At 41.6% G+C, this 26,030-nt stretch overlaps 2 protein-coding genes across 3 annotated transcripts in view; both read left to right on the top strand.

Annotated features, from left to right (window-relative positions):
* Window positions 1–5,860, top strand: part of ITGAV (integrin subunit alpha V) — an 87,065-nt gene extending 81,205 nt beyond the window's left edge. For both annotated transcript variants that reach the window (XM_073306109.2, XM_073306108.2), the window contains one exon: window positions 97–5,860. In XM_073306109.2, coding sequence (XP_073162210.1) covers window positions 97–192 — 96 coding nt within the window. In that variant the 3' untranslated portion in view covers window positions 193–5,860. The remainder of the gene's footprint in view (window positions 1–96) is intronic.
* A 4,746-nt stretch (window positions 5,861–10,606) lies between these two features.
* Window positions 10,607–26,030, top strand: part of FAM171B (family with sequence similarity 171 member B) — a 74,486-nt gene continuing 59,062 nt past the window's right edge. The window contains exon 1 of the mRNA XM_073306110.2: window positions 10,607–10,978. Within this exon, the coding sequence (XP_073162211.2) occupies window positions 10,831–10,978 (148 nt within the window). The 5' untranslated portion in view covers window positions 10,607–10,830. The remainder of the gene's footprint in view (window positions 10,979–26,030) is intronic.

Consider the following 26,030-nt stretch of genomic DNA (forward strand, 5'->3'; position numbering starts at 1 on the left):
TAGTTAGGTTGTTTCTTAAGCGCTCTCACAGTGAGAAATGGCTTGTAAATGACATGACTCTCACTTTCCAAATACGTGTGATTCTCCAAATTACAGATGGGGTTCTTCAAACGGGTGCGACCTCCTCAGGAAGAACAAGAAAGAGAACAGCTGCAACCCCATGAAAACGGTGAAGGAACATCAGAAGCTTAAAAAGAGTTTTATCTGTGTAACATATTGAAACTGTAAAAATGCCAGCATCTTGGTTACAAATTTTGATTTCCCTCTTAAGGAACAGACACTCCATGACTGCACTACTGTTGATGTCTTTTGGCATTGGGAATAGCCTTAACTACAGATTAAAAGCAATATATTTAAATCTTCCCCTGTATTAATCACATTAATAGATGTGACTAATGCATATGCACTGATTTGGATGTCAAAAACATACATGATATTTTGTGCCATGATTTTACTAATCTAATTTCAGGAGACACTGTTCTTTGATGCACAGACAAGTGTTGTACAAACGGCTACATAGATTTCACTTACGCTCTGTAAACCAGCAGTTCTCATAGTTAATTGCTAGATTTAGTGTGTTCTCTGTTGATGGACATTTACATTCAGACACTACACTTAATTTTCAAGCTCTTGGTGGCTAGATGAACAAAATGAGTATAGCTTGTTTTACAAGTCTGCCTTGATTGCAAAGCTTTTCTGTCCTTAGACTGTTGCTGATGATTTCCCCCAGAAAAGTATACATGGGAATATTCAGCAGGATCATTCCCATTTGCCATCTCTTCTGCATGCTGGTCTCCCTTTCTGTAAGGAGTTGGGGGCTAGCTGCCTCCATGGGACCATTTCTCCTTCCCCTCCCACTCCTCTTGATTTCATAGATGGTGCTCCACAGGTCTTGGTCTGTATTTTTAACTCAATATAGTTATACTGATACAAACCCTAGTGTGGATGTTGTTATATCAATATAAAGGTTCCTTCTACCAGGATAGCTTAGTACCCTCCTAAACAGAAATAAACTATACCAGTATAAATTCCTTTATGCCAATGTAACTGTGTCCACACTAGTGGTGGTATACTACTTAACTATATCAGGATAGTTGAACTGATGCAACTTCTGTATTTGACAAGCTCTAAGAGTAACAGCAAGGATAGAGCACTTTGGCGTGTATTCTATGTTGCTTGGGGCAGCATCTCCACTGTAAATACCCCAAATGACCAGAGAACCTTTTTGCCACAAGTTACTTGAAGTTAATAGCTTGTTTAGACTTTCATTTCTGCCTCATGTCCGGTTTTTGGAAAACCAGAACTGATTTTCAGTCTTCTTTGCATTCTTCTTAGCTGAACCACTATTGTATCTGCATTATTACTGAGAAAGTCCAAAGTTAGTAGGGGGTTAATTTGTGTATTGGGCAGCTTGCTTTTTTATCTATTTACATATTGTTTTAGATGGCTGTTTAAGTGAAATTACTTTATAATGGAAATCCTGGCCTCACTGACGTAATGGATTTTACCCACAGCCTTTAATTGTATAGTATTGTTATTATAATCATAGAGGTAGGAATCAGGACCCATGGCATTAGGGGCATGTCCACAAGACATCTGGGGGTGAGCCTCCCACCCTGGGTCCACAGAGTGGAGCTCATGCTAGCACTCTAAAAATAATGTTTTGATCTTGCATCGTGGTCCAGAATTCAGGCTCTTAAGCCCATCCCACCCCACCCCACCCTGGCTTCAGAATCCAAGCTCCAACCTGACCCGTCTACACAGCTATTTTCACAGTGCTTGTGCAAACCCTGCTAACCTGAGTCTGTGGACCGAGGCTGGGTATCGCAGACGCAGAGTAGACATGCCCTAGATGGCCTTGTTGTATGTGTTTTAAGATGAGACAGGAGTGATTTTTTTATTAAATTCAGCTTCAGTCAAGGCTTGATCCTGCAGTTATACTGCACACCTGATTCCCATTGACATTAGTGGGAAATCTGCATACAGAAGGACCATTCGATTCTTTGGGTCCAGTCTGAAACTTAGGCTAAGCCTAGAGGTTGAAGAGACTATCAGTAGAGAGAACATGGCTCTGATTCTGCAAACATGTATGTGCTTAAAGAACCTGAGTAGCCACAGTGATTTTAAATCAGCAGGACAACTCACCTGTCTAAGGATGAGCACAGGACTGAGGCCATTATGGGGAGATGGAGAAAAGCACAGGAAAGCTCAGCTCATCTGGGCGGGGTGTTAACATTAGTATTAACTACCCCCTGATTTTACGGTCATGAAAGCGTGTCATTTCTTGGCATTTAGGGTACAAAGGTGTCATTTCAGCACAACTGCTGTAACTATGGAAACTTCCATCTGAACTAAGTTACATAAAGTAATATTTCTTGAAATTATTTGTATTTCTTATGTTCTACTAAAGAATAACAGCAAATAATTGTTTCCCTTCTTTGATTAAAATCCCTGTACATCCACTAATCTCCAGTTTCATTGTTAGAAAACAGTAACGTAGCTGCAGTGTTCAGGTTACATCATGAATTCAACTGTGCACACAGCCCCCAGTTCAGGACAGCACATATGCACATGCTTAAAGTTAAGCATATGCTTAAGGGATATTTTGAACAGGGATGCTTTCCTGAACTGAGGTCTTTGTTTTTACAATTTAGATTTGGCAATAAGATGATTATAGAATTTATATTTTCTACTGTCATAATAGTTTTCGTAGTGGCCTACAAACGCTACTTGTATTCTTATAGCAAATGTTTTATAATGTCCACTTTTTTATAAAGAAAATGTGATATTTTTGTATGCAATGAATGCCCCTGAAGCAAGTGCTGTGCATAAAATCATATGGCAGATAGCTTATTTAGTCCTCTTTTCAGAGAAACTCACTTCATAAGTCCAAATTCATGTATATGCACTAACAACTTGTGAAATTATTTAGCCTAAGAGGGCAATTAAAAAAATCCAGATCTTTTATGAGTTTATATAACTACTCCAACTTACATTATTGCAGCTTTTTATGGTGTATCTTATAAAGTTAAGATTTATATTGAGAAATTTATATTGTCTGGTACCATACTTGGGAAAGATTCATGAGGTGTAAGGATGTAACCTCACTTGTAGGTTTAAATTTGTCTTTCAAGAAACACTATTAAAGTTCAGTAGTAGATATATTGTTGTTAAGCACAAGTGGGAAGCCAAACTTTATATATATATATATATATATATATATATATATATATCAAAAGTCAAAATCTTTTATAAATGTTCACAAATGTCTATATTAGACTTGTATTTCTATCCTTTAAATTTATGATTGACTAAACGATCTTGGTGCTTTTGATACTTTTAAAGAAAGTCTGCTACTGTATTTCCTTTCTTTACTAAAAATTTTGATATCTCTTTACGTATAGCTAAGATTTAAATTCAAACTGAGATTTTAGTATTAGTTATTCCTAAAATTGTGTCCAGCCTTGAATATTTGTAACCTTGTTAAAATGAACTCTCACAGGTATCTTTTGAACGTATTTCAGCTGGAAAACTAGGGGATTCTTGGTGCTTTTGAAATGTTCACTTTATTAATATATAGCTATGAAAGTGTAGAGCTTTACACAGCAAAAAATGCATTAAAGACGTTTTTTAGGAGTGTCTGCTACTATTTCAGAGGGGTTAAAAGATTTTGACCATTTTGGGGGGAGAAAGATTCAAATTGTATAACATCTTGTTTTAGAACCAGTGCTCATGCTAGAGGGAGCTATGGGGTATCACTACTGAGCACTACCAAATCGCATCAGAGAGGAGCATTAGCATGGACAAAATCTAGTCAACTCTGTCTTACTACAGAGTAGGGCCTGTTCCAAAGTCCTATGAACTCAACAGGAGACTTTCCATTTACTTCAGTTGGCTTTCAGTTGGGCTGCTCATGTACAGTGGAGCTGTCTGTGAATGGGAAAGAATTAAGGTTATGTAATAGGAAAATAGCAGCCCAGAATGAATGGGTAGGTGGCAGAATGTGCACTGACCTTGTCACTTCCATGAGGAGATAAGGGCTTCTTTCACTTGTTGACGCAAGAGCTGAGAAACAAGTTTTGTGTACTGTGTACTCCTACCACAAAGAAATGCAACCTTTTGTTCCCTTTAGGATCTAATCCTGGGAGATGCTGAGCTCTCGAAGTTCCTTGGGATCTGAACTTTTTGGTACTCAGTCCCTAGATTTTAGTTCTCATGTGCAATATAACATTATAATCAGATTTAATTCACTGCCAAGTTGTTTTTAAGTTTAATAGGCCTGACCTAAGACGTGATGTAGCATTTGTTGACTTATAGTAGTCAATATTTTTAAGAACCTTTTACAAAACAAATGTATTAAATTGAGTTGATACATGAATGCTGTAGAAAGAGTTTTGATCACCCACATTGGGTCAGACATAATGAGTATATATTCTAAAGTTTATCAGTTGCTAACTCATTGGTTTGGGTTAATGAGATTTGGTACAATGTTTTTCTCTAAATCCATTGTGGAAAATTTGACGAGTGACTGTACAATAATGTATTTGAGTCTGTAGTGCTACTACTGTTTCATACGTTTGTGCCTCTTATTTCAGTGTAATTTTTTTCAAAAGGTATTTGAAACTTTTTAATAATAGCAAAGGAAATCTAAGTTTAAATGCATTGTCCTTGTAAAAATATTTTACATTATGGTTGAATAACTTGACCCTTGACTTTTGCAAAATAAATAAAGATTTAACATAACATTAGAAACTGCAATGAAAATATTAGTTGAGTGGTCCTTTCTGATCCATAAAGGAAACTTACTTGTTATGACAATGCTGTTTTGAAAATGTAACATTTAATTCTTCATTTTATAACAGACCGGTTTTTGCATGCATTTTGCTAGTGCAATGTTGTCTGCACAAGCAGAAAATTGACTAACAAGACTGCCACAATTTGGGCCACTAGAGTTCCTAGCTGTTTGAGAAATATATTCATGAATCAAATGGAAATATTTTTAACAGTTACAAAATGGTTTCAAGGGGCCTTATAGAACATTTAAAGAGAGCAATATTCATTTTCAGTCACCTTATTTTTATTAAAATATAAATCACACAAATTGTGTATTGCAGCAGGCAGAACTGCATTAGCATCAGACATGGCTAGCAAGCCTGCCTTATTTTCCTTTTTAAGTCCATTTTTAATCCCAGAAATCCACTGACACCTTACAATTGATTTCATTGGGTTATATTTGTATAGCTCTGTATTCAATGACATTTACAAATAATTTAAAATATTCATCATTGGATAAACAGATTTTCAAAATCTGATTGTAAATGTTAGATTGATTATTATTAGAATTTTGGAATAAAATACCTCAATAAAAAAATCTTCTCTGAATTCTTTCAAAAGAATATGCACTTTTAAAAAGTTATATAAAATAGTCAGTGGAAAAGTTCCAGAGTAGCTGCTTGCAGCCCACAAGGATTCATTGAGTATTAAAAGGTGCACATAACACATACGTCACTTTCTCAGCTGAAGTTGCACTTCCAACAAGGGGATTTGTTACTGCAGTAAGGGGAAAGAGAAGCTGGTTGCAATCTATTTTCTTTCATTGCTGGATGACAAACATCTTGCATATCTCAATATCGGGAAGTTACATTTGCAAGGATTCCATGGTCATTATTTTATTGACGGAAAACAGTCACTTTTTATCCTTTCCTTAAATGTGTAAAGTCTGGGAACGAGTGTTTAATTTTCTAGTTGTACATATTAGGACAATTTAATTTCTTGGATTGTTTTCAAATTAACTGTATTCATCTTTATGTTCTGGGTGATTGTAAATATTTTGCTGGACAAAATAAAGGGGTGCATATTATTTTTCTTTTGACTGAATAAATGTTTACTTAGGAAGTAGAGCTAACTGAAATTTTTCTAAATTTCAAAAGAATTTGTGTGTGTGTGCTGGTTTTTCAACCAGTTTCCGCTGAATTTCTGAATATCTACCAGTCTAAACTTTTTTTGGCATTTTTCAACTGGCTCTATAAGACACAGCGTCTGCACAAAGGTTGTGTGTCTATAGAACACACGTACATACAGCTCAGGTGGTCAGGTTGCACCTTTTGACCCAGTCCTGCATAGACTTATGCATGTGCTTCCCTTTACACACTGAGTAGTACTATTGTCAGGGCTTTAATGTTCCCTCAGTTCTGCTTCTTTTGAAGACCACGACATGTTGACTGCCGTACAAATAAGAGGAGTACTTGTGGCACCTTAGAGACTAACACATTTATTTGGGCATAAGCTTTCGTAGGCAAAAACCCACTTCATCGGATGCATGCAGTGGAAAATAGAGTAGGAAGATAGATATACACAGGGAACATGAAAAAATGGGTGTTGCCATACCAACTGTAACGAGACCAATTAATTAAGGTGGGCTATTATCAGCAGGAGGAAAAAACCTTTTGTAGTGATCATAAGGATGGCCCATTTCAAACAGCTGAGAAGAAGGTGTGAGTAACCGGGGTGGGGGAGGAGAGAAATTAGCATGGGGAAATAGTTTTTACTTTGTGTAATGACCCATCCACTCCCAGTCTTTATTCAAGCCTAATTTAATGGTGTCCAGTTTGCAAATTAATTCCAATTCTGCAGTATCTTGTTGGAGTCTGTTTTTGAAGTTTTTTTTTGTTGGAGAATTGTGACTTTTAGGTCTGAAATTGAGTGACCAGGGAGGTTGAAGTGTTCTCTGACTGGTTTTTGAATGTTATAATTCTTGACGTCTGATTTGTGTCCATTTATTCTTTCGCGTAGAGATTGTCCAGTTTGGCCAATGTACAGGGCAGAGGGGCATTGTTGGCACATGATGACATATATCACATTGGTAGATGTGCAGGTGAATGAGCCTCTTACGCTGTGGCTGATGTGATTAGGTCCTATGATGGTTTCCCTTGAATAGATCTGTGGGCAGAGTTGACAACAGGCTTCGTTGCAAGGATAGGTTCCTGGGTTAGTGTTTTTATTGTGTGGTCTGTGGTTGCTGGTGAGTATTTGCTTCAGGTTGGGGGGCTGTCTGTAAGCGAGGACTGCTTGCCTGACTAATATCAAATTACCAAAACAAATAGTGGGTTGGATACTAACTGGAGAAAACCAAAAAAGGAGACTAAGAAAGATGTGCAAAATTGTTTACAATATTACAATACAATATTTACAATAATGTCAATATGCTCCATATGACACCTCTTGGCAACAGCAGGAACATAAATGAGGTCTTTTGCTCCACAAGCATAGCTATTGCGTATTTTTTGAGCTAAAGAAAAATCGCTTTAAGTTAGCGGAGAAAGGACACTGGACAAGATGGACAGCTGATATGTAGCCACCATTTTTATCCTGTGAGACAAAGACCAAAATGAGGGGCCACCATTAAAACAGCATAGAAAACCCTCTCTCTAGATCTTCACGTCCAGGCAGTTTTTAAATCTTGCCACTTCTTCTTCCTTCAGAATATCTGTAGCATTTTCGCCTTCCCCCTAGTATAGATACAGCTACATTTTTACCCAGGCCCTACACTTGTGTTTCATCTACTGCAACCTTTTGAAGACTGATGAATTACTATCATTTCTGAAATTTAAGCAGTAGTTGAGGGAGAGCTCTGAAGACTGCAGGAGCTACGCCCTAAAAGGGACTGCCGGACATAATACCTCAGAGAAAAGTAGTATTCAGGTAAGTGAAACAAATTTTTTATTATTGGCTTTCATATCTTTGCAAGGTTGGTTAAAAAAAGATAAGTCTGATACAATTTTTTTTGTAAATGAACAATTGTAGATATGTCAGAGGTAGTTCCACCTCAATAATTCATCTAAATACAATATTATTCCCCTTTGGAAGCCATCTATCATCTCCAACAACCATTTTTGTCTTTCAGCATTCATTTCATAATTTTTGTACATAACTAATAATTGCATTTTAGTAAACCAAAAGCTTAGTTTAAAAAGTTTAAGGTGGAGAATGGGTCCAACCAACACCCAAAATAACTTATTTTTTAAAAAAATCAATACTTTTTAAAAAGCCCAAATATTAAAACAACTAAAAAAATCCAAATATTAGAACATTTGGAAATGAACATTTAAGGGATCCAACCATTTTCCCAGGGCCATACAATCTCTCATCAGTCATCAGCTCAAAGGGGGAAGCAGGTAGCAGACAGAACTAGGAAGTCTTTTATAGCCCCATGTTCCTCATCTTTACATCACTCTATGCAGGGATGCCACATTTAATCCAACCATTCCCGAGGAAAGGTGAAAAAACGTTTGAAATCATAAGGGAGCAGACTAAGGTGCAGAGAGATGCACATTTTCCACCATGCCTGCTCAGCTGGATTCAGCAAGTAGTTATTAGTGGGGGCTTCATTATATTAGACGAGAGCATGAGATCTGGAGAGTCAAACTAATTGTCTATTTTCCAGGTCCAAAAGGAGTGGCAGTAAACCATCAGCGCCCCTGGTTAAAATTAAATTAGATTTTTATTCCTTCAACTCTTCATCTCTATGAAGTCATTATTGATGACAATGAATTAATTACACTGTTCTGTAGAGAATGACATTAAAGTAATTAAATGATAAGAAAAAGTAAATTAGATTTCGAAAATTCTTTTAGTTTTGATAACGTGTAAAGATTTTTAACCTGATAGTTCCCTTTTAGGTTTGGGAAATCTTTCATTGTTGCACAATTGTGCAAATATTTTTCCCTTCCTCTTACTCCCCCGCTATGGAAGTTTCTGAGATAAGGACACATCCATATCTCCCTATAACCTACTATATTTGGCTAATCCGTTGTTTATTGAAGGGGAAATAATAATTGTAAAATTCTAGTATGGCCCTTTTTTTAAAAAAAACAACAAAACCCTGCACTCACAGTTCAGAATTACATTTTATCTTAAAACTTCACCAAAAATGTAATCTATAAACTTTGGAGAGCACTGATCCTGCCCAGACAATGGGTGAAATTCTGGCATCACTGAAGTTAATGGCAAAACTCCCATTCACCTCAGTAGGGCCAGGACTTCACCCCGTACCTTTTTCTACTGTGTGTTTAGGCCCCAGTTGTATGAACTGCAGGCAAGTGGACTGTTGTGCCCTACACATTTCCAGCAGTCCACCTCCATGTAGTCAACTGCAGGATTGGGGCCCATAATTTTTATATTAATTTCAACACAAACGCCAGTTTGCACTTGTCTACATTTCCACTAGAATCCTGCAGACATGAACATGTTTTAACTTTAAGCATGTAAATGTCCCATTGGTTTCAATGGAGCTTATTCACATGCTTAAAGTTAAGCATGTGTGTTTGCAGTATCAAGGCCTTTAGGGGTTTGAAATGGTGTAGCTACATTGATTCCTGGCCACCAATGGCTATATTAAGCTATTCCAGAGTTTAGACGAGGTCCAGTACAACTGTAAATTTCTGGTTTCAGAGTAGCAGCTGTGTTAGTCTGTATCCGCAAAAAGAACAGGAGTAGTTGTGGCACCTTAGAGACTAACACATTTATTTGAGCATAAACTTTCCTGAGCTACAGCCCACTTCAGGAGATGCATGCATTCCAAAAATATGTGCACTGGAAATGGGTTGGATGATAGATTTAAAAAAACAGTCTAATACTTTTAATAGATAGATAGATAATAGTCCTACCTTCAAGGGCAGGTCCTGGACCAGAGGGCCCTTGGAGGTCCCTTCCAGTCCTACAATTCTATGATTGCATTTTAGTCTTAGTGAGTGCTTAGCACTAAGTGTCAAAAAAATCTCTTAATTGTACAAGATGCTGTATAGCAGGTATGATCTAAAAAGCAGGATAGGATTCACGGGGGGGGGGGAATAATTGGGATAGATGTAACTTTAGTAGTCAAGACTTGCACTATTCCCATCTTCAGTTTTCAAAAATCATGAGCCTAGTCTGAAACTCCAGGAGATGTGCTTTTAAAACAGTAATATACAGCTTTGGATTTGTTTTATTTGCCTTCTATTTTCCCTACCTTTAGGATACACTTGCTTCACATATTCAAGCCCCCCCCCCACACACACACACACGTGAGGCCTAGAAAAATTTTTTAAACTAAAGCTGAGCTTCTCACTTAATCCCTTGATTCCGGGAGCCGAGCCTTTAAGAAAAACACCGCCGAGCCGCGAGACTTGCTGTCAAACCAAAAGACGTAGCAAGCCGGGGGCCTGAGGGTGCTCGGCTTAGACCTGAGCCGTGACCGGTGGGCCTGGTTGGGGGGCCAGGTCCCCTTGAGTGGCAGTGAAGGGGGCGGGGGCAGACTCAGGCTCCCAAGAAGGGTACTGAGCGGCGCTGCAGCGGGCAGGCCCAGGGTCGCCCACACCCCGGGGGGGGTTAACAGGGGCGGGGCAGGTATTAACTCACTCGTGGATCTGAGCGGCGTCAGGGGAGTCAGAGCTTCCCTACCTCGCAAGGGGCCATTGCGCTCACCCCCCCGCCCCCCCCGCGGACGTTTTAGCACCTCCCCCCGCTTGCTCTGACAGGCGCCAGGGCTGCAGCAGGGCCCCGGCGACGAATCCCGGCTCCCGGCCAGACTCTGCCCAGCTTCAGCTTCCCGCGCGGCGGCGGCGGCCGGCCGGGGCAGCCCGGCGAGCCCCTGTGGGGGGCTGGGGCGAGCCGGGCCGCGCTCCCCCGCGGGGCTCCCTCCCCCTCCGTCACGTGTGTCTGTGCAGGGGGCGCGGGCCGCCTCCCGCCCCGCCATCCTCCTCCGGCAGCCGCCGCAGCCGGGCGGGCAGCAGGGAGCTGCCGGCCCCCGCCTCCGCCGCCTCGCCCGCAATATGCCTCCGCTGCCCGCTGGCCATGCCGGGGCTGTGCGGGCGCTTCCCCTCCCTGCTGCTGGCGCTGGCGGCCGCGCTGCTGCTCCGGGGGCGGCTGCTCCCCGCCGCCGCCACCAGCCCCGCCGAGCTGAGCCGCAGCCGCCCCGGGGCACCCTCCGCGGCCACTGCAGGTACCGTCCCCGCTACCCCGCCGCGGCTTCGCGCCCCGGCCACCTGCCCCGGGGAGATGGCACCGGCGCTGCCCCATGCCCGGGAGCGCACCTGCCGCTTTCCCCCGGGAGATCGCCCCAGCCCGTCCTCCGCTGGACCCCCGGGTGCGGGGCCGGGCGCTCGCCCCTACCCCCGGAGGTTGCACCGCTCCCCTGCCCCCGGGGGCTGCCCGGACACGCCTGTGCATGCGCTGCGCGGAGCGGGTTGCTGGGGCAGGGTCGTGGCCGCTGCGTGTCCAGCGAAGCCTCTTTCACGGCTCTGGGGCACGTGGAGTCGCCTCGAAGGAGCTGCTCTTCCTTCCCCCTCCTCCCGGCTCGCTGGCCTGGCCTGGCAGGTCACAGCAGCAGCTGCCCGACTTGGGGCTCGCCCGGAGGCAGAGCCCGTGGGAGCCTTTGAATGGACCTTTCTCCGCAGCTGTCCCAGCACCCAGCGCTGAAAAGGCCATGCCTTAGCTTTTTCTTGTCTGAAAAACAAAATTGGTCCCAAGGGAAGGGTGACACGGTATTTTTGTGGGAGTGGAAAAGAAGGCGTCATGATTAGTCTCCATAAGATACATAAGGTTTCTGCGTGGCTTGGGAGAAATTACGTGTCCCGGTGGTCTTTATTCCCCTCCACCCCCGCCTGGTGTGTTCATCCTGTGCCGTGCGAAAAACGGGCTTGGGACTGAGGCAGGTTCAGCATCGTTTTAAACTGCTTGTGTTAGCACTCCGGGCCAACACACACTGCTGGCTGCGATCTGCGACACCTCAGTGATGACTGAATTTGTGAAAATACAGCTTCAAGTTGCTTACGCAAAGAGTGGAACATTTTATTTTTCCGAAGCCCGAAAAAAGTGTTTTTTAGGGAAGCAGATAGTAGATCCGTATTAGTTCCTAACACCTAAACAGAATCCATCTTTGCTATCGCCGGATCTCTTTGCTGTGCGGGTACTGTAACATGTTGTTGCAGGGTGGGAGGGAGGAATGTATCCCTTCAGCTATGTGGTTGCTTTGACCTACTGATAGCCGGAGATGGTCCTTTAAGTGACTGGATAATGCTGTTCAGGAAAGTGTGCCTCGGTGAATTCCTATATGCAGGCAGTAATCGCTAGATTAATGTAATGGATGATGCATTTGTAGGCTTCTTAAATCTCTCAAATGAGTGGCACAATCTGTGAGCTCATTTGTTTTCACATGCACTCTGTGGAACAAGAAAATCTGTTAATTTCCCCAACGATTGTGAATGTAGAACAATGTAGTTATTTCACAAATGAAGGTCTCAATCCTGCAATTGAATCCATGTAGATAGACCCAGGTGCAGAATCAGGGAACCAGTCAATACGGTTTTAAAAAAATATTTCTGATTAAAAGACTCTTTTCTACACATCTATCTTCCGAAATCAGCCTAAAAAAATTTGTACTTGTCATACTGGCTTTCATCTAAGGATTTCAAAATGTGTCCAAACATTATTTAAGCCTTTGTATTATCATGGCCTCATTTTGGCAAATAAGCACAGATTTAGCTTCATTTCAGTTCAGTCCAGTCAGGCACTGAATACGACCTAGCAGATCTAACTATATGTTTAAATTTATGCGTGTGCTTAAGTGCTTTGCTGAAATGAAGCCCATGTGAAGTATGTCCAAGTGTTAGACTGATTGTACAGATAGGTCAATTGTAGAGCTGGAAACACTTATTTTATAACCACTAGAACATGCATACAGAAAGGAAAAAGTTTCTGTCGAACATGAATACAATTCATGGTTATTGTTGTAGACCTGGGGATTTGTTCCTTTTCCATCTACAATCGCTAATGAAATAATTAAACAAATATCAAGAAAGCTTGAGAGAGAAAGGGGTTGAAAAAAAATTTTTTTGATGCCACACATTTGTTTTTCTACAGAAAATCAAAACATTTTTATTTTTCAGAAACCTTTTAATGTAGGCAAAGGGGGAAAAAAAGGCTAAGATGTGGGAACTGAAAACTGCATTGTTGTCATTTAGCTTTAGAAGAAAAACAAAAATTCCTGTATTTTCCCTCCCAATTTTTAATGGAAAATATTTACCATTCACCCTAGCCGAAGTTAAAAGATTGTGTCAACATTACTGGTTTGTGTGGTAAACTTTTTATTTATAAGACATTTATTTTTCTGTCAAGTCACTCACAGAAAAATAAATGGCACCACATTCTTCGCTGATTCTATTTGGTTTTATTTTAAATAAAAATTCTTGATGGCTGGGCTTTAAAAAAAAAAAAAAAGTCTAAGGCAGTTTGGTGCACATTTCCTGTTGACAGTCCAAGCCAACTACCATTCATCAAAGTGATTGAATGCACTGACTAGGTACTGTTTAAATATATTCACAGCTCTGTTAGTGTGCGTCTCAGTCTTCAGCTACTGTTCCAGTTGTCTGTTTTAGAAATGATCTTGGTCCAATTTATGTAACCATATATTGCCTTTAAATAGCTGTGACTAAACTATCATTCTTTACTTGAGAATTAGGCAGTTTGGTAGCCAGCTTTATATTTAGGTTGTCTGTCATAAGATTTGTCGATCATAACATTTGTGACATTTTTTCAAGATTCTCTAACACTTAATTGTTCACAATGAGCCACTGAAATTCAACAAGAAGAAAGCCTTGGGGCCAGAAATAAATCTTTTCTTTGTCCTGTGAAATTCTGTTCAGATTTAGCTGAATTATCAGCTGCTGAAAATGGTAATTTTCCTTCTGTCACTTCCATGACCAGCAATGTCCAGGCAGCAGAATAACTGAACATGAACATTCTAAAGCACTGGTCCCATGCTGCTGCAGCAGGAGCACACACTGCACTGGGAGCCCCAGGAGCAGACAATCTTTCCAGGAGGTAAAAAAGAACTGGGCTGGACTTGGCTGTGTTCTTTAACCCATCATGTTGCCCTGGTAACCTTTCCACCGAAGGAGGAAGGAGCTTCCCCAGACTCCTGAACGAGAGAGGGGAGAGTTGGATTGGGTTCTACTTTACCCGCTCCACCACCACCACCACTCCAGGTTAAGCATGTGGCTTCAGAGGCCCATTGTCCTCTAGCACAATAGCATTTTATTGAAATACTTAGTCTGGTAGCTCAAGTGGTCAAAGCGTGAGTTGTAGTGCTCCAGTTTCAGGGTTCAGATTCTATTGATGTGACATAAAGGAGGCATTGGGAATCATAGAAGATTAGGGTTGGAAGAGACCTCAGGAGGTCATCTAGTTCAACCACCTGCTCAAAGCAGGACCAACCCCCAACTAAATCATCCCAGCCAGGGCTTTGTCAAGCCGGGCCTTAAAAGCCTCTGAAGATGGAGATTCTACCACCTCCCTAGGTAACCCATTCTAGTGCTTCACCACCCTCCTAGTAAAATAGTTTTTTCCTAATATCCAACCTAGACCTTCCCCACTGCAACTTGAGACCATTGGTTCTTCTGTCATCTGCCACCACCGAGAATAGCTTCGCTTCATCTTCTCTGAGACCCCCCTTCTTGTAGTTGAAGGCTACTACTAAATTTCCCCTCACTCTTCTCTTCTGCAGACTAAATAAGCCCAGTTCCCTCAGCCTTTCCTTGTAAGTCATGTGCCCCAACCCCCTAATCATTTTTGTTGTCCTCTACTGGACACTCTCCAATTTGTCCACATCCTTTCTGTAGTGGGGGGCACAAAACTGCACACAGTACTCCAGATGTGGCCTCACCAGTGCCGAATAGAGGGGAATAATCACTTCCCTCGATCTGCTGGCAGTGCTCCTACTAATGCAGCCCAATATGCTGTTGGCCTTCTTAGCAACAAGGGCACGCTGCTGACTCATATCCAGCTTCTCGTCCACTGTAATATCCAGGTCCTTTTCTGCAGTACTGCTGCTTAGCCAGTCAGTCCCCAGCCTGTAGCAGTGCATGAGATTCTTCCGTCCTAAGTGCAGGACTCTGCACTTGTCCTTGTTGAACCTCATCAGATTTCTTTTGGCCCAATCCTCCAATTTATTTAGGTCAGGGGTGGCCAACCTGTGGCTCCGGAGCCACGTGCGGCTCTTCAGAAGTTAATCTGCCGCTCCTTGTATAGGCACCGACTCTGGGGTTGGAGCTACAGGCACCAACTTTCCAGTGTGCCAAGGAGTGCTCACTGCTCAACCCCTGGCTCTGCCACAGGCCCTGCCCTCACTCTACCCCTTCCCTCCCCTGAGCGTGCAGTGTCCTTGCTCGTCCGCCCCAGAGCCTCCTGCACCCCACAAAACAGCTAATTGGGAAGTGCAGGGAGGGAGCAGGAGACACTGAGCGGTGAGGCTGCCGGTGGGTAGGAGGTGCTTGGATGGGGGTGGAGGAGCTCCTGGGGGGGCTGCTGACACATTACTGTGGCTCTTTGGCAACATACATTGGTAAATTCTGGCTCTTTCTCAGGCTCAGGTTGGCCACCCCGGTCTAGGTCTCTCTGGACCCTATCCCTACCCTCCAGCATATCTACCTGTCCTCCCATCTTAGTGTCATTTGTGAACTTGCTGAGGGTGCAATCCATCCCATCATCCAGATTATTAATGAAGATGTTGAACAAAACCAGCCCCAGGACCAACTCCTAAGGCATTCTGCTTGATACTGGCTGCCAACTAGACATTGAGCCGTTGATCACTACCCATTGACATCACTAGGTTGTCTCCCCCATTCAGTAAGCGTCCCATACTTTCTTTGACCACCTTCTTGTTGCTAACATACCTGTAGAAACCCTCCTTGTTCCTTTCACATCGCTTGCTAGCTGCAACTCAAATTGTGCTTTAGCCTTCCTGGTTACCCCTGCATGCTCGAGCAATGTTTTTATACTCCTCCCTAGTCATCTGTCCAAGTTTCCACTTCTTGTAAGCTTCCATTTTTGTTTAAGCTCACCATACAAATGTATGGTTGTGTATAATAGAATTTGTATTTTACTTTTTTCCTGTTTAAAAAAACCTAAAGAATTGTATTAAAGAACTATGGTAGACATATGTTCATATTGCTGCAGTGTGCACAGGATGGGTAGTATTCAGGGAATCAGTAAGGGTTATATAAGTGAATGAGGCTGTTTGTAAGGTTCCTCCCTTATTTTCTCTATAAGTTAGAAGATGTGTAGAGAACAAGTCACAGGCCTAACAGGAAGAGAGAGGGATGGAGCTTATGGCTTATCTCTCTCCCTGTGTCACAGATTTCCTATGTGATGCTGAGTTCGCCACTTGAACCATTATTTTGGCAGATGGCCACTCATAATATTATTTATTTCAATTGCAGTAACACCTAGAAGCCCGAGTAATAGACCAGGACTCTCCTCGGTGCTGTACAAATACAGACCAGAAAGATTGTCTCTGCTCCAAAGATTTTGTGTATTCCTCATTTTCTGTGTGCCCAACTTGAGACACCTGGGGTCAGATCTGTAGAAATGCTGAGCACTGCAATTGAAGTCAGTGGGAGCTGTGAATGCTCAACATCTCTGTCAGAAAGGAAGTGAGGTCTGGGGGAATGAGCTCAGGACTGAGAGTTCTACCCATGGCTTTGATCTCAGGCAAAGATTTGTCTCAGTTTCCCCATTTGTAAAATGGGGATAATCTCTTACCTTGCAAGGCAGATATGGAGGTCAATTAATTAATGTTTGTGAGGCACTCCATTACTCTGACGATGTTGAGAAAATGAATAATTCTGTAAAATACAGACTTTGGATGATGTGCAGTAAATGAGTCGGGCCACTAATTGAATGATAAGGATAAAAATAAATATCTGTTTCATCCCCACAGCATGGTCTATTCTGTGCAATAAATGAGGGCTCCTGTGGGGAAAATAATAGTATGTAATACTGTATTTAAAGACAGGTTTCAGAGGAACAGCCGTGTTAGTCTGTATTCGCAAAAAGAAAAGGAGTACTTGTGGCACCTTAGAGACTAACTAATTTATTTGAGCATGAGCTTTCGTGAGCTACAGCTCACTTCATCAGATGTTTACCGTGGAAACTGCAGCAGACTTTATATACACACAGAAATCATGAAACAATACCTCCTCCCACCCCACTGTCCTGCTGGTAATAGCTTATCTAAAGTGATCAACAGGTGGGACATTTCCAGCACAAATCCAGGTTTTCTCACCCTCCACCCCCCCACACAAATTCACTCTCCTGCTGGTGCTAGCCCATCCAAAGTGACAACTCTTTACATAATCAAGTCGGGCTATTTCCTGCATAGATCAAGACTATCTCATATTGCACAAGGTGGGTCAGGGGGTGAATTGAGGTTGCACAGGTAACCTTAATTCTGGCTCTAAGTTTTGATTGCTTGACTTCGTAATCTAAAAAATGTTCTTTTAACATACCTTAACTGTTATTAGTTTGTTCAGCTTTCAAAAATCAACTACAGGCTCCCGTCCAGTCATGTGGGCCTACCCCATTCATGAGAAATCACAGAATGAACAAACAAAGGACTGGCCATATGTCTGTCCACTGCAGGCCATCCCCACCGCCCCTCAGCCTTAGAGCAGAGAGTTAAAAAGAAAGAACCTTCCCGCCACATTGCAAGACAAGAAATTTGGGCTCTAACGGTACCTCTACACGAGCTACAGAACTGAGCATCGCAGACCAGTCTACAGACTTGAGCTAGTGGGGCTTTCACTCTAAAAATAGCTGTGTAAACAGTGCTTTGAAGTTGCACTCAGGCTCTGAAGCCCAGGGAGAGAGGCAAGCCAGAGCAGAACTGAGCCAATTCCCTCAACTAATTAACATGTGGAAAACAATATTCAGCTTCTAGTGATATCTCAACCAAAGTGGTAAATACTCCTTCCACCACAAAATCAAAAAATAGATTCAAATGAAAACACAGTGCATTCCTACTTGTCATAATTCCTAAGGCTCAACAACTCGAACCCCCTGACCACCAGAGCAAGCTATCAAAACCAAAAATGCTCATTGTTAGAACAGCATCTGTCACACTAATTTATGAGTCAATTGGGAGAGTAAATCAAAAAATAACCACAAGCTTGACTGTTAGACACCTGCACAGAACCATCACATTACATCACCACAGCAGACTCTCACTAAAAATCTAATCAATGATCAGTAAATAGAGGAGGAATTTGGGAGGCACAAAATCATTTAAATCCAGAGAGGAGGCAATGTGGCAGAGGAAATACTGAGATAAAGCAACACTTTGTACTCCAGTGTCCCAGATACAAGGAAGCACAAGAGAGACATTCCTTCCAATGGTCAGGATTCATAAGACATCTCATCAACAACTGATGAATAAAACACTGTGGCTGAGCCTGGAAGGAAAAAAAAAGATGGCATTGCGTGGCATAGCAATATACTTCTGGTTCAGGAATGGACAGTAACAACAAATGGACTGAGGGGATCAAACTCCAAACACAGTGTGCGCCCCTTTCTAGGATGGGTCCAGTCTGACTCTGAGAAATATCTGAAAAGGAATCCATCTTTTTCTTACACGTTGGAAACACTTGTATAGCTTGTCAGCAGGTGGATAAATCTAATTGATTTTTTCTTTTTTAAATAAGTCTGTGACCAGGGTCCTAGTGGGGGCCAGCTGAGGTCACTCAATTAGGATGAACTGTATAGAATGGGGCAGAAAATCCCCAAAAAGCTGGTGGATAGTCCAATACTTAGATTTACTAAACCAGCATAGAACAGCTTCTTAATTACCTCACTGGTTATTCAGGAGGCAAACAACACAGTTCCCTTAAAGTGATCCGGCCTCAGGCCACCATTCAGGTACCTAAGTCAAATATGATGATTTCTGAAAATCTTATTTCATCATAAAAAAGAAAAGGTTCTACCAATCCCAAAGGATCGGACACGTTACCTCCCAGGTTAATTAATGTTTCAGATCTTACCCAAATACACGCTACAGATAATTCTTATTAACTAAACTAAAATTTATTTAAAAAAACAGAAAGTATGGTTAAAAGATTAGTATGCATACGGACGTGAGTTCAATTCATTGAGGTTCAGATTCATAGCAGAGATGGTGAGCTTTGTAGTTGCAAAGAGTTCTTTCAGAAATAGTTCATAGTTACAGTCCGAAGTCATTGCAGGGTGTTCCAATTTAGGACTGGGATCTCAGTCCTTATGCCTAAGCTTCCCCTGTATGAAGTCTCAAGCAGATCTGAGATGACAGAATCGGGACCCAAGGATATTTTATACAATTTCATGTCCTCTTTGACAAGTTGGGCGTTCCTTGGGAACAAAAGATAATTTGGATGACTTTGAAGGAGATCCATCACCTGTACTTTGCTATATAATTAACATACGAGATTGGCTTGTTCCTCCACCATTCACACATGATTTGCTACACATTTCAAAGAGAGATGAATACAGAGAGATCCCATATTCACAATTCATTTAAATGCTAGGGTGTTCTTTTGATACCTGAATTATCAGAATACAGCATAGACAGGGACTGTTGATTACATTGTTGACCATTACCCATATACATGTAAATACGCAAAACCACAAACATTATCTTTCCACATGTCTTTAAGGGTTGAATTTGAGCCATTTATTTTACGGGATGTGTAACACTTTCTAGCCATGCATCACAAAGTCTTTTTGATTTATATGAGATTTTTTAAAAATACTTTTGTTTTGTTTTTAAAAATAATTTCAAATTAAATTTTAAATGGACTTATGATAACTGATGTTAAGGCCTAAGTGTATTAGAATCTATTTAAATTTAAATTAAATTTAAATTACACAAAAATAACATTAAACAGTTCATATTTGTTGCCAAAGTTTTAAAGCAAGTCAGACTACTGAGCTGACGGAAGTTACTGGCTAAGCAACTAGAACCAGTGTTTTCTGAAGTTCTAAAATAGCTTTTGACAGTTTTTTGCAGACTAGTCCATTCAGAACTGAGACTCTCAATGGAAGTTGAAGAGGTAGGAAAGCTTGTTTTTCCTTTCCAATCTATGAATACAAGTTAGGTGTGAGAGGATGTGCTCTACTAGTTCTAAAGGGTGACCAGAAACAATAATTTCAATTCGTTAACTACAGAGAATACCTCCTTTGCTTAATAAATCAGTTAGTTTTAAATGTAAAACACGTTTTGATTAACTTTTTTCCCCTTACATGTCCAGCACACTTAAGATTGTTTAACAGTTCAGTAAAACTAAATTTAAAATGCATTTGTGCGTTTTTAATTTAATTCCTATTTCCATCCAGATAGTTTGACGCAAATCTAGTAAATAGTAACACATCATTCACCATTTTCTAACATAATAAAAAAGTAAAAATTAAGAATATGAATAAATATATGTTAAGCTATGTAATTGCTGAAACAAATGTGTATCAATATAGTGTATCCTTCTGGTTAGCAAAAAGAAGTACTAGATTGCAATGATTTAATGACAGGTTTCAAAGTAACAGCCGTGTTAGTCTGTATTTGCAAAAAGAAAAGGAGTACTTGTGGCACCTTAGAGACTAACCAATTTATTTGAGCATAAGCTTTCGTGAGCTACACGAAAGCTTATGCTCAAATAAATTGGTTAGTCTCTAAGGTGCCACAAGTACTCCTTTTCTTTTAATGATTATCAACCAATGAGAATCAACCTTTCTTTAGGAAAATAACTGAAAAGTTCAATTGCAAACCATGATTAAAATCAATGGTTTAAATCACGTTTCTTGCTGGCTGATTTAAATCAAACGAGCCTGCTTGTCATACCAACAAAGTCTTATTGAATTGACTGTGTAGCTACCCACAGGTTGCTGCTTCCTATATGGCAGCTCAACTCTATAGCCATTCTGTTTGCCTCCATAGTTTGTTCTGGGCTCCTGCTCCGGCTTTCCCTCTTCAGCCCCACCCTGTCAGGTCATCCTTATACTCCCAAATTAAATATTTTGAAAAAAATTGGTAGCACATTCTCAAAAGGACAGATCTTTCTTCGGATTGGTTTCTTAAGGGTGTAGAAAGCATCTGTAGAAAGAAGGAAATTGTGCAGCCATTTTCCTGGCTGCATAATTGCATAGGACATGGGGCCTTGCTCATGAGGTCAGGGCTGTCAAATTAGGGACTATTGATGCGGCCAGCCGGCATAATTCCTATCACAGAAATTAAGATCCATTATCTCTTGCCGTCATTTCTGGGGTTAAACTTTCCACTGGCAGCTTGGCTTTTTCAGTGGAGGGTCATTGGAGCCAGAGTTTAGCCAGTGTCCGGGTGCAGTGTGATAAGACTTATATATTCAAGCCTTTGAAAGATTACTGATTAAATCAGGAATTGTGGGTTTTTTTAAATTTATTATGGGGTGGGGGAGGGTGCCTTGCAGCCCTGAGTTAAAAGGCTAATGTTTTGTTTTTGTGTAGCGTTTAGGAATGTAGGGTGCCAAGGCAGTTGAAGATAGGCACCAATATGCATTTCCAGATAAATAACATGAACCTTTTGACAAATCTGCACCTAGTTTCAAGTGGAATTACTGAAGTTCGGTACAGTTCTCACCCCAGACAGAAGATATCATTGAACACAATGCAAGGTACTAACCCCTGCTGCCTCCAGAAACAAGTTCTGAATGCACATTGTTGTGTGGAAGCTCATTGCTATTCTCTAAAATACGATTCTTGCTGGCATTTTTAGTTCTAGTTTCTTAAGTAAGTAGAGGGGGGAAACACAATTTTATATATAGTGGTTTTCCATTTATTCAGGACCCGTATTCAGAGCACTCAAGTTATTAGAAATGGCAAGAGAGGATAATTGTCAGTGACTATAGTAGCACAGCACAGGAGGAGATTGGATGAAACTATAAAACCTAGTAGACTGGAGACAGGAGAATAGTGCAATAAAGGAATGAGATAAGATGTTATGAAACTAAGTTAGGGAAGAAATTGAGAGGTGATATGACAGGTGGAATATGAGACAGGAACATATAATGGCGAAGAGGAAATATATGTGGAGGGAGGCTTATTTTCTGTGTGTTTTATGAAGGGTGATTGCTCAGCTGTCAGGAGCAATCATGGGAAAGGTGAACCCAAAAACTGAAACAAAAAATCAATATTTGAAAAGGGAAAGTTGGTAGGAGATGTAAGCAATCTGTGACAGTGAAGTAGTGAGGGGCGAAAGAAAGGAGAATTATTATAAACAATTCAGTTGTACTGAAAATTTGCGGACCATCATACTGAACAGTAGTAGCACCAGTGTTCCAGTGTGATTCAAGAAGCCCAAATTGGCATTAATTTCCTCAGTGAAGAGCAAGGAGGTAATTGGGCGGAAGAAGTGTTGAGTGGTTGGAGTGCGGAATTGGGCAATGGAACCTCTGATTCAGCCCTGAAGAGCTTGCAGTTTAGTTTGTCAGATGGCAAAACGTGAATGGAGCCAAATGATTGTAGTTTCTGTTGTTCTTTTTATTGGTTTCTGTTAATTTTTGGTAAGATGTTGGCAGGCACTAAATCATCAGTGGCCAACCAATATGTCGGCTTCTACTAAAATTGCTGTAAGTCTGAAAGAGGGCAGTGTCAGGATTTGTAATACAGCTATTGAGTGGTGCCATCGGGGATCTGCCGTGTGTTTTATCTATGAATTCGTTGTTAGTAGAGGAAAACTTCTGTTACCAGATATGCCTGTTAATTTGGGGTATGCTCATTTATTACGGTTGCTCTTTGGAGGGCAGTGGTGGGGGTTCTGTAATTCTATTAATGTACTGCTTGTTTCACTTGTGTGTTCATATGGAGCTCTGCTCCTTCCTTCTGCAAGTCCTCTCCCAATGGAGCTATGCTGCAGGACCTAGGTTCCCTGGAGCTGGGTTCCTCCAGCCCTTTAACTAGATGAATATGTGGGCGGGCACACACTAACAGAGCAAGTCTGAGCGGACCGGGTCAATCGGCATTCTCAACCTGATCCCCTTATATGTCCCTGTACTCAATGGGCTGGGTTAAGCAGCACCTTCAAGCTGTCATCCTTATGTGCTCCTGGTCTCAGTAGGGTGGTCTGAGCAGCACTTTCACCTGCCCCAGACCCCCTTATGTGCCACAGGTTTAACACGTCCCTATCCCACTTTCACATCACGATTGTACTGGTAGTAACCCACTTGATGAGCAAACCCCACAGTATTTTGGGGTGCTACAAGGATCTTTAGCTTAGGTAAAAGAGGCATTGCTGCAGAGTAAATGGGGGAAGCTAAAACCCAAAAGAGTAAAGTGCAGAGAGAGAGAGAGAAAGAGAAGCAACTAGCTTAACCATAAAAGTTATTTATTGAATAATAGTGATAACTACATAAGGAGGGATAAACCAACATAGCATAACCTTTAATAATGTAATACCTAAGGATAGAAAGGAAAACCGAGAAAGAGAAAGAGGGGGATCTCACCCACTCCATGAGGCTTGAACTGGTCGGGGTTCCCAGGTGATGGTGGTAGCTCAGGATCCTGAGTGCTGGAGACAGGCAGAGCCCCCAGCATGATCAGTCAGGAGAAGATGGATTCCCAGTGGAACTCTTGCATAGTTTGGATCTAAGCATCAGAACACTTACTTGGGCTTAGGTAGGGGTTTTTGTAGAGAAAATACAGTGGTTCAAGGGAGAACACTAGATTTGTTTATGTAAACTGATGACTTAAGAGTTTTCTTTAGGCTAGACAATAGGAGCTGATCACTCTTGGCTATGGGTGGTGTTTTCTTCCAGGGAGCTCACAATGCAGCTAGGCTGCTTCAGTATTTTGGATATCAATCAAGGATTTACTACTAGAATTGGTCTGATAATTGCTGAGCTGGGTGTGTGCAGGCGTAGGTTCATTAACGTCTGGAGCGGAGATTCCCATGATGCAGTGCGTCCCTGCTTTTCTGGTCCCAGAGTTCAGTGCGGTTCTTTGTTCTCCATTCTGTATATAAATTGAGATGTCTCCCTCTCCCATCTTTCATGCAGATGAGGCTAGGGGAGTTGTCTCTTTTTTCCATTCTGAATGCTAATGGAGATGTCTTAATCTTGTCACCCTTGTCAGGAGGGGTCTAAGTGTGTCTCCCATCTGCCCTTCAGTGTTCTCTGAAAGCCCCTCTTTTCTCTGATCGGTGTTGGTTCAGGAAGAGACTGGTGGTGGGGCGATGTCTTTCATGAGTCAGACAAGCTAGATACTGCGCCCTGGTTCTCCAAAAACATAGAGCTGACTGGTATCACTTCTGAAGACTAAGGCTGAGATTTGAGAGAGGCAAGTTTATTCAAAATAGATTCCAGATTCTACTGGAGATGTATCTAGCCCTGCGAGGTAGGGAAACACAACAATTAGGGCCCTACCAATTTCATGACCATGAAAAATGTGTCACGGACTGTGAAATCTGATCTCCCCTATGCTGCTGGGAACACCCCAGCCAGGGGGCTCCAAGTTACAAGTCCCCCCACCAGGCTGGGGAGGGAAAGGACTTGTCTTTTTCCCCTGCAGGGCTGCTGAGGTGGGAGCAAAGGTGGGGAGAACAGACCCACCTCCGGGTACCTTTTGGGTTGGAACCCCTACAGTTACAACACCATGAAATTTCAGATGTAAACATCTGAAAATGTGAACTTGACCAATTTAAAAACCATCTGGCCGTGAAATTGATCAAAATGGACTGTGAATTTGGTAGGGCCTTAACTATAATCCACATTTTATAGATGGGGGACTTAGGCACAGAGACTAAGTGACTGACTCAAGGTCAGCAGGAAGCCTGTGGTGCCGCAAGGAATCAGACTTGGATCTTCCACATCCCGAGTTAGCAAGAGTTTTGGTGTGGGTGGCATTACCCTTTTTTCCCCACCTAGATTGCTCAGGAATCCTTAACTTGCATTCACTTTTGGGATTCCTCTGTGAGCTCCCTCCTTTCCCTGTGATCCCTCCCCAAAAAGTGCTGCATCACAGCAGCATTCTCTGGTCTAGAAAGATTCTGAAAGCTACTCCCTCCAGAATTCATTAGTGTCACTCTTGCAGCTTTCCTTCTCTCTGTCCCTTTTCCCCAAGGAAGCATGGAACTTGCCGCTAGCTCTGAATTCTGATTTTCACAAGGCACCATACGTTAGTGCACTGTCCCTACAGCGCTCAGTCACTTTTATTTAAATTGGCATACTCGGTAATGCAATGAAGTGAAGCACTGTTACTCTCTGTTTTACGTTTCTGCTTTACTGTGTGTCCCTCCTACCCCTTGGTGTCTCAGTTGTCCTAGAGAAAATGTGAGGAGAGGTATACATTTAAGATTTAGATACAGATAGCTGCTTTGCTCAGGGGTGTGAAAAATCCCTAGCCCTGAGCTCTGTAGCTTTGTCAGCCTAATCCCTGATGTAGATGCAGATAGGTTGATGGAAGAATGCTTCCCGTCAACCTGAGCTATCATCGCTAGGGGAGGTATAGCAATGAAAAAATACCCTTCTGTCGCTGTAGGCTCTGTCTGCACTCTGGGGTTATGCTAGCATGGCTACAGCACTGTAGCTTTGTTGCAGTAGTCCCCATACTATAGATGTGGTCTGAGAAACAGCTATATATGTAAAAAGAACAGGAGTACTTTTGGCACCTTAGAGACTAACAAATTTATTAGAGCATATCTTTGTCAGCACAGCACAGACCAACAGCTATCTCTTCAAATTCAATTAAATTCACAAAAACAGCATATTAATTACTGTATTAAATTATACTGTAAGTGGCCTGTATACATAAGAAAGAAAAAGTTTATCAAAACATGTTTTACATTTAAAACAAAACAAATTATTAACTGTAGGAAGTATCTGTAGCTAGTGAATTGAACTGATAATTTCTGTCCTTCAGGATTTTAGAACATGTAGATCTCATCCTCTCACATCTAATGTTTCATAGGCACTGACTCCGTGGGTGCTGTGGGGCTGGAGCACCCCTGGGGAAAAATGGTGGGTGCTGAGCACCCACCGGCAGCCCTTTATCAGCTCCCTTCCCCCTTGCAGTGCCTTTCTTTAAATCTTGGCAACAGACATGCATTGCTTAATATTTGGGTTTTTTAATACATAATTTAAATGATTTTAATAGATTATAAATACAGGTCTTAACGTAGGTTGTCAATTTCAAATTTAATTTTAAATAGGATTATTTTAAAAAAAAAC

This window comes from Lepidochelys kempii, chromosome 11 (genome assembly GCF_965140285.1).
Source record: "Lepidochelys kempii isolate rLepKem1 chromosome 11, rLepKem1.hap1, whole genome shotgun sequence".
Lineage (NCBI taxonomy): Eukaryota > Metazoa > Chordata > Testudines > Cheloniidae > Lepidochelys > Lepidochelys kempii.